This window comes from Actinia tenebrosa, unplaced genomic scaffold, assembly GCF_029948245.1.
Source record: "Actinia tenebrosa isolate PJP-AT-01 unplaced genomic scaffold, QUT_ActTen_1.0 PGA_scaffold8__29_contigs__length_14323225, whole genome shotgun sequence".
NCBI classification, from domain to species: Eukaryota; Metazoa; Cnidaria; class Anthozoa; order Actiniaria; family Actiniidae; genus Actinia; species Actinia tenebrosa.
Window position 1 is genome coordinate 5,854,712 of NW_028292585.1, and position 9,123 is coordinate 5,863,834.

At 39.7% G+C, this 9,123-nt stretch overlaps 1 protein-coding gene across 1 annotated transcript; it reads left to right on the forward strand.

Moving 5' to 3' along the window:
• Window positions 1-436: 436 nt before the first annotated feature.
• Window positions 437-8,571, forward strand: LOC116287722 (uncharacterized). Its single transcript, XM_089024016.1, has 11 exons — window positions 437-672; window positions 1,690-1,813; window positions 1,936-2,576; window positions 3,042-3,168; window positions 4,007-4,594; window positions 5,337-5,668; window positions 5,767-5,890; window positions 6,294-6,886; window positions 7,072-7,195; window positions 7,526-7,867; window positions 8,389-8,571. The coding sequence occupies exons 1-11, from the start codon at window positions 437-439 to the stop codon at window positions 8,569-8,571; spliced, it is 3,414 nt and encodes a 1,137-aa protein (XP_088880142.1).
• Window positions 8,572-9,123: the final 552 nt, after the last annotated feature.

Genomic DNA, 9,123 nt, shown 5'->3' on the forward strand with positions numbered 1-9,123 from the left:
ATCCATCCATCCATCCATCCATCCATCCATCCGTCCATCCGTCCATCCGTCCATCCGTCCATCCGTCCATCCGTCCATCCGTCCATCCGTCCATCCGTCCATCCGTCCATCCGTCCATCCGTCCATCCGTCCATCCGTCCATCCGTCCATCCGTCCATCCGTCCATCCGTCCATCCGTCCATCCGTCCATCCGTCCATCCGTCCATCCGTCCATCCGTCCATCCGTCCATCCGTCCATCCGTCCATCCGTCCATCCGTCCATCCGTCCATCCGTCCATCCGTCCATCCGTCCATCCGTCCATCCGTCCATCCGTCCATCCGTCCATCCGTCCACTCACTTCAGAGATCATTAAATAGGAACAACTTAACACCCACCTTGTTTCTTGATCAATTAGATGCCATGCTTAAACTCCTAGTCATCCACCTCATATACGCCATGAACAGCATCATTAGCAAGGCTTGCTCAACTCAACAGACCGGAAGCACGTTGTTCCAGGCGACTCAAGCCGATTGTCCGTGTAGTCAATCTACTTCCGGTACTCTTCGTTACTATAACAACGAGTTGCAGATTTGTGATGGGGATCGGTATGTCAGTGCGAGTGAAGGGTACCATGAGCTGGGATCGGAAGAAAATCCTGCAAAGTCGTGCAACGCAATTGCAGAAATGCAAAGGTGAATAATGAAAATATTTTAGATAGAAGTGATTTTGCTTTTATTATGTCTTGATTTTTATTTTTATTTATTTTTCTTCTTTTTTTCTTTTTTTGTTTTTGTTTTTGTTTTGTTCGTGTGTGTTTACTCATATTTTTAAAATATTTTATTTATTGCTAGTTAATTCACTAGGTATAAGTTTGAGGGGGTCACCCATCCAAACACAACCTCGCTGGACCGGACTTGACTCAGTATTTTTGGAGAACAACTTTTCATCCACTGGGCCACGGTTCCAGGTGAATCAGCATAACAATAGTCGTGAAAACAAAGCACCAAATAGACTAGACTTTTTAACATTAGTTTTTCAACCGATTCCGTGCGTGGCAGAGATGCAAGGGATTAGCCGATATGGTCTGGGGGCCGGCTGGTCTCTCCCCTGATGCTTCGGCTAGAACATTTTCTTGCGTAATTCGTACACCCAAAGGCAGAAGGATTTAATCGCCGTCAGGTCCGAAGTCCATACGCCGCCTCAGCTCTGCGGATGTCTCGGGGGTATGGCACAATTGAATCGATTTTTGTTTTAATTCTTGGAATTACCACCGTATCCAGATTAGATTTTTTTCTTTTTTCTTCTTTTCTTTTCTTTTCTTTTTTTCTCTTTTCTTTTTTTCTTTTTTCTTTTTTTTTCAGTTTGCATAAACTTTGACAATTTATATATATATGCAAGTATATCAAAAATATATCAGAAATTATGGGATTTCATCCCCGATATTTTTCCCAGAAAGCCCTAGTGATAGACAACTCGAAAAAAATATCGGGGATCCTATCCCATAATTTTTGATATACTTTTGATATACTTGTATATATGCACAGATGGTCAAAGTTTATGCAAACCGCAGTATATATATATATATATATATATATATATATTCTTCGATCGTTTCGCAATTTAGCAGAACCGATATCTTGATTTTTGAAAATCGTGTTTACAAAAGGCAACATTAAATCCTTACCTTGAAGTACTATTTTTTCATACAGTGACGCTCAAAGTGGAATGTACTATCTTCACCTGGGAGACGCTGTTGTCAAGGCGTACTGCTACATGGACGAGATGTGTGGATCCAAAGGATGGACGATGATCATGAAGATCGATGGGACCAAGGTTAGAACAGGACACTGCGGGCTGGTGGGCTGGTGGGCTGGTGGGCTGGTGGGCTGGTGGGCTGGTGGGCTGGTGGGCTGGTGGGCTGGTGGGGAATTTCTAACGAATTTTTCCATGTGCAGACAACATTTCACTACGCTTCACCCTATTGGACAAACAAAGCCACCTACAACATCGCTGGCGCTTCTGGAGGTCTCGACGACCAAGAAACTAAACTAGAAACCTACTCTCACCTTTCATTTAACTTGCTTTGCTTGGGATTCACGTCTGGGAATGAAACAAACTGGATGCCTTTATCGTATCCTGCAAACTCACTACACTCTCTCATCGCAGACGGAGTGTATAGGAATACGAGCAACGGTAGAGAAGTCTGGAAGGGTTTGATTCAAGGGTCCTCTCTGCAAAATGAATGTCACAAGGAAGGATTTAACGTCAGATTTAGGTTTGTTAACATGGCAAGGATTGGTATTCTTGGCAGTAGCAAAAAAGGTTGTGAAAATCCCGAGTCGCGTATTGGTTTTGGTACTGGAGGAAATGAATGTGGTCAGGATGACTGGAATACCGCAGGGAATGAAGCACGTTGTGGATCTGATAACGGTGACCAGAGTATTACAGGCATAGGGTATATATTTGCCCGAACTGAAATGAAAATCGATAATCAAACCTCTGTTCCTACTGTTGATCCCAACCGTGACGCTGATAGAAGCTTTGGATCTCTTCTGAACCCTGCAAAATCATGTTTGGATATCCAACAAGATATGGGGTAAGTATAGGCTTGGATATGGTATTTTTGAACCCGTCCGTTAGGATTTTTACAATAACTTACAAATTTCTCGCGCGCAGATTGGTTATTTTTACCATCAATAAGAGGACAGACAGTTAAAGCTGACGTCAACGAGCGCGCGCACTTTCCGTTAGTTTTTTGATCGCTAAAAATGAGTTTTTTAATCGTTTTTGTTATTGTAAAAAACAAATAGACATCAGTTTTTTATGTCTGTCCTCTTATTGACGATAAATTTCGTCATCACATTGTCAAAGTAGTATGCGGATCCACACTACTTTGACAATGTGATGACGCAATATATCGTCAATAAGAGGACAAACACATAAAAAGCTGATGTCTATTTGTTAAATTTCTTTAATGCGTTTTGTATAATTTTTTTCGCATTTTTTTGCATATTAACGGGTTACAAAATCGTTAAAGTAATGAAACTTGTTATTTTCATAGAAGAAACGCAACGAGTGGCGTATACTACCTTTTTCTCAATGGTAAAACAGTCATGACGTACTGTCATATGGAAGCGATATGCGGCAAGACTGGATGGACGATGATAATGAAGATAGACGGGCACAAGGTATGTACATACATAGCTGAATGGAATGGAAATCCTAGGGGGAGGGGAAGGGGGAAATTTAGTGTTGTCTCGTCAAGTTAAGTTATTTTCCACTGATGTAAGCTATAAAATTAATAATTACATAGTAAGTAAATATAATTACAATGATAGAAGAATAGTTTGTGTAGGAAAAAATATATAAATAGTAATTAAATAAATAATTGTGGACGTCTTCCAAAGCAGCAAAGCGCTCGAGTTGGGAGTCGGAATCGTGAACTTGGCAATTCCAGCAAACGAAAAAGTGATGTAGGAATGACGTCAATGCAAAACTGAGGTGTCACGAAGCCTGTGAATATTGACCAAATTAAACTCGTCCAACATTGTGAAAAATATATAAAACTCATTAGCTTTTGTGTTAAGGCCCGTTTACACTAGCGATTTTTGCTGCAATTTTTTTGCGATTTTTTCCATGATAAATAATGGTAAAGAATTTACTTGTAAAGTTTTTTTCAGGATACCAAGATTTTCCTAGACGAATGTCTCTTTTGAAGGATGAGACAAAAGATTTCATATTTCCGAAAATTGCCACAAAAATCGCAGCAAAAATCGCCAGTGTAAACGGGGCTTTACTGGTACTAGCAACCTCTTCTTACCAATGTTTTTTATGGTATTTTAAAAAGGAAATTCATAATTTCAAGGGGGATCGAACATGACACCTCAGTTTTACAAATTTTATCGATTCTTAATGGTTAACATTTTCTCTCAGATCAGCTTTTAAGGAATCAGGATTAGTTCATTCGCTGTAGCTGTACGTATTCATTTATCATACCTTCCATGTATTCATTTTAAATTATGACAGACTACATTTCGTTATACATCTTCGTACTGGACCGATACATCTACCTACAACACTGCATTAGCTTCTGGAGGTCTTGACAACCAAGAAACCAAACTGGAAACGTACTCTGAGTTTCCATTTGAAACGTTATGCTTGGGAATGAGAACGAATAACGCCACGAACTGGATGTCCTTGACCCACCCAGCAGCATCACTGTACTCGTTAATAGCCAACGACACTGAGATACTAACAAACCAGGGAATAAAAGCCTGGCAGACTTTGATTCCTGGGTCTTCACTTCAAACTAAGTGCATTAAGGAAGGCTTTAATGTGGATGGACGTCGCACCTCAGCAAGAATTGGGATCATCGGCAATCAACAAAAAATTGTGATACGGCTAATTCGCGGATTGGATTTGGGACCGCCGGCAGTAGCTGTCGCCAAGACGATACCAACTCTGCTGGGAATGAAGCGCGCTGTAAACCGGATAACGGAAATTAGAGCATCAAAGGATTTGGTTATATTTTCGCTCGTGAAATCTAAAACATTCTTTTGTAATGTTTCAAATATTTGCTTGGAAATTAAGTTTGATATTAAACCAAGGGAGCACGTTAAAATTTTGATTGTGTTGGTTTATCCTTTATTTTATCGCACGTATTCTAAGATATGGTAGGCGTTCCTTGTAGTGCTTGTTTACGTGCGCGCGCTACACTTTATGCCTATTACACTCGTCATTCCCTTCCTTACACGATCGTAAGCCATTCGGATTGGCCGAAACCAAAACACTACTAGGAACGCCTATCACATGATGGATTGCGCTCTAGATAGATCAACCAAGAACAATAACTTTCCTTACACAAACAAAACTTTACCTTGATTAAACACAACTTTGATATATGAATATGACCCGCCTGAGCGCGCGAGCCTGCCCTTATCTTTCTTTGGCCGTTGTATTGTTTCCTTCCCGTGCGCGTGCAAATGTTTGCTGTTGATTTTCAAACCGAGAAAGAAAGTTTGGATTAGTATCACTGAGTCTCAATGACGAAGGTAAAAACAGAGATTTACAGATTAAATGGTAGGTTAGCCGTATTTTATAATATCTATTCAGCAAGCAACACGTTTGTGGATCAAGGATAAACAATAAAAAAACAAACTCTACTCTTCTTTACACTTCAGTGTTGTTATAATTGCTTTTCAAAGCGTCAGTTGAAACGTTTTCCATTGAATCCAATTTCTTTTGAGATTAAATGTTGTTTTTTTGTCATTTCATTTCAAAATTTATTTGTATTATTTGTAAGCAAGACAGATTCCCAATGATGTTAACTAATTAATTTTATTTCTTTGTACTTAAGATAGTAGTTTGTACTCAAACAATCCATCCTGTAATGAGGAATTCGTATTTTATCGTACGCGTAGTTTGCCTTGCTCTCTTCACCGTCACTGTCAGCATTCAAGTGTCTCACCAACTGCAATGTCCTTCGATTAATTCTACCATAATCCCAAGAATTCCTGCACACAACTGCTCATGTAACTCGAACACGACTGGCACGCTTCGCTACAATAACAAGAGTCTTGAAATCTGTGATGGAGTTGATTATGTAAGCGTGTGTCAAAAGGCTTTTTCCTTTGGTCTTTCTAAGGAGAAACCGGCCAAGTCGTGTTTAGAAATCTTGGCCAAAAACAGGTAAGAGGTTTTTTCTGACCTGCCTCTCTTCTCTTCTCTTCTCTTCTCTTCTTTGCGCACGATACTCAATAATGTTTTGATATCGTTTAATCAATCAGTAAAGCTAAAAGTGGAATGTACTATCTCCACCTGGGGAACGCTGTTGTCAAGGCGTACTGCTACATGGACGAGATGTGTGGATCCAAAGGATGGACGATGATCATGAAGATCGATGGAACCAAGGTTGGTCACGACGTTAATGGCGCACATCAAGAAAAAATGAAATAAAAGAAATAATATATGGTATATTCATGCTTGTAACCAACACATGAACCATTTGGTGCTATTTTTGGAATCACATTTGCCAACCTTTGTTTTTTTTTCTGCGCGCGCTTTACGCTGTTTGGTGCGTTTTCTTGAAAAACACAAGACAAAATCAGCAAGAAGCGAAGAGCGCGTGCAGAAAAACGAACAATCAAATCAATGATTCTAAAAATACCACCAATGATTTTAAGAAAAGCATCAAAGAGTTCTTATAATGAAGCGTGGGGATTCCTTTCTTTTAGTTCATTTTCTATTGCATTCATAATCATCTCTTTAACCAGCTTCTAACTGATAACCACACATTTGATTGCACCCACTGCAGACTACATTCCATTACGCTTCTCCCTATTGGACAAACCAAGCCACCTACAACATCGCTGGCGCTTCTGGAGGTCTCGACGACCAAGAAACCAAACTTGAAACATATTCAACCTTCCCTTTCACTCTGTTGTGTCTTGGAATGAAGACATATAACGTCACAAACTGGATGCCCCTAGAATATCCTGCAAGCTCACTGTACTCCCTCACAGCTGACAATAAGTACAGACAGACAAAGCAAGGGCGTGCCGCATGGAAAAGTTTAATCCTTGGGGCCTCTTTACAAAGTAAATGTAACTTAGAAGGCTTTAATGTCAGAGCTGGCTACGGCACAATGGCGAGGATCGGTATCCTTGGTAACAATGAGAATAACTGCTGGTCAGCAGACTCGCGTTTAGGATTTGGAACCGGCGGAAATAGGTGTGGTCAGGACGACAGTAACAGCGCAGGCAACGAAGGTCACTGTTCTTCTGATAATGGCGAAAGAAGTATTAAAAGCCATGGTTATATATTTGCGCAGACACACTTGGGGATTGATACTCTTGGGAATCTTGTGAATCCGGCTGGTTCTTGTCAAGAGATAAGGACGACAAGGAGGTAAGCACTCTTTAATTTGCAAGTGCAATTTTCCATTTTCCAGAGCACCGGCCGGTCTTAAGGCTGCTCAAGTATTATGACAAGTTGGATATGGCAGTTTTCTTGATTTCTTTCTCTTCTTCTTCTTCTTCTTCTTCTTTTTCTTCTCTATTTACTCACCAACTCTTTATTTTTTTCACTTTTAGTGAAGCTGTGAGTGGTCCGTATTACCTGAACTTGAACGGTACCACCAATAAGGTTTACTGTCACATGGAAAGTATTTGTAACTCGAAAGGATGGACAATGATTATGAAGATCGACGGACTAAAGGTAAGCTCTGTTACATGGTACAGTTTTGACTATTTTACTTGAGTCTAGAGTGAGCCATTGACGAGTTGCTTGTTAGCTCTCTTCTGTGCTTTTTTCCTATTTCTCTTAATTTCCTCCTTCTGTAAAAATCAATTTGTAAATTCCAATTCAATTACGAAGGGCCACAGTTTTGTTGGGCGCTGGCTATTCATATTTTAAGTGATACTAAATCAAGGTTGATTTTGAATGTCCAATTCGTTCACTGTTTCAGAAAACCCTGTGATATGACGCCATTGAAAGTTATAAATAACGTTTGTGTAAATCCCTTGGCCATTTTTTATCTCTTAACAGCAAACCTTTGCTTACGATTCCAAATATTGGACGACTGACGAGGTATACAATGTAGAAGCTGTTCAACAAGGGATGGAGACAAGACAAGAAATGAAGCTCAAAACATACTCATTATTTCCTATCAAAAAGCTGTGTCTGGGGATGAAAGCTAGTGATGATGTGATACACTGGATGACGATCGAGAATAAATACGATCCAACCACACTCTACTCGGTGATATCTAGAAACAGCTTTGTAAGGAGTGAGTTCGGACGGGATGTCTGGATGTCACTAGTACCCGGAAGCTCCCTCCAAAAACATTGTAATCGCGAAGGGCTTAATGTTCAGGTTGAAAACCAAAGGGTAAGTAGAAATCGTTAAGCCTATTCTTGGGCTGTATGTTACGTCATAGCCGCCATGTGGGTTGACGATAACAAAGCATTCCTCATTAGCTTCTCTTGTTAGATCAACCAACATGGCGGCTGTTTCATTGTTATTCATATCTCAAGGGATTTTGAGTCATGTGGTTGCACCCTAAAAAAAGACGTCTTTACCTTGGTGATGTTTTCCCATTACATTATACCACGTGTCATTCTCTTGAGAATAAGCTTGAGATGAATCCATATTTATGTGTCTTCTCATGCGCAACCGTTAAATAAAGAAATGATACTCTAGGAAATGACACGTGATCTAAAACGGGAAAAATTTGCAGCAAGATAAATAAGCTGGGTTCCTCAAATACCACTGCGTTCCTTGATTATAGACTCATTTTTTCAGCTCATATATTTCAGAATCAAAATATTCTATACCTATACGGCTTTACTTATACCCGTCCAAGGCACGTCGTATAGCTATAACTAAAAACACATTTTTCCTCCTGCAAGGCACGAATAGGCATAATATCGAGTGAATACGAGAATTGCAAGGAATCCAGTTCAAGAATTGGGTTTGGCACTTATGGGACAAGCTGTAACCAAGGTAACAGCACCGCTGGACACGAAAGAGGCTGTGATACTATCAATGGAGACAAAAGCATCCCAGTCATTGGATTTATTCTGGCTCAGTAACGTGATTAAAGTTAAGGCAAAAAATGGACACGTGCCAAAATGTTGCACACACGGTGGAAATGTTGGACAAAATAAAACAAAACTGCTTTGTTTCCAATTGTGTCAAATCTTGATATGAAAATATCATCAACATCCATCATCAACATTGCCATCATCATCATAATAGTAATAATCATCATTATCATCAGCAACAGCAGCAGTATCATTATCATTATCAATATCATCATAGACATTGACATTATCAGCATCATCACCATCATCATCATCATCAATACATCAATACATCAACATTACCATTATCATAATCAGTATCATCATTATTATTGCCATCCCCATCATCAACATCATCACCACCATCATTATCAGTCATTATGTCCGTGATCTCAATCGTTAATCTTCTATATTGCATTGCTCTAAGGACAACTGATTATACCCAAACACACGTCAGCAGGCTATAAATTAAAGATGCTACAATATCAGGAGTGTTATACTAGTGCATGCTAATGAGCATGTTAGTAATCATGTAATATTCTTCCTTGGTCTACAAAGTCA

Excerpts from the sequence above, each read along its gene's own strand:
- LOC116287722 (XM_089024016.1), top strand. The coding sequence starts at position 437 with ATGAACAGCATCATTAGCAAGGCTTGCTCAACTCAACAGACCGGAAGC. Across the intron at positions 5,669-5,766 it reads GAAATCTTGGCCAAAAACAG|TAAAGCTAAAAGTGGAATGT; the intron begins GTAAGAGGTTTT and ends TTAATCAATCAG. Across the intron at positions 6,887-7,071 it reads GAGATAAGGACGACAAGGAG|TGAAGCTGTGAGTGGTCCGT; the intron begins GTAAGCACTCTT and ends TTTCACTTTTAG.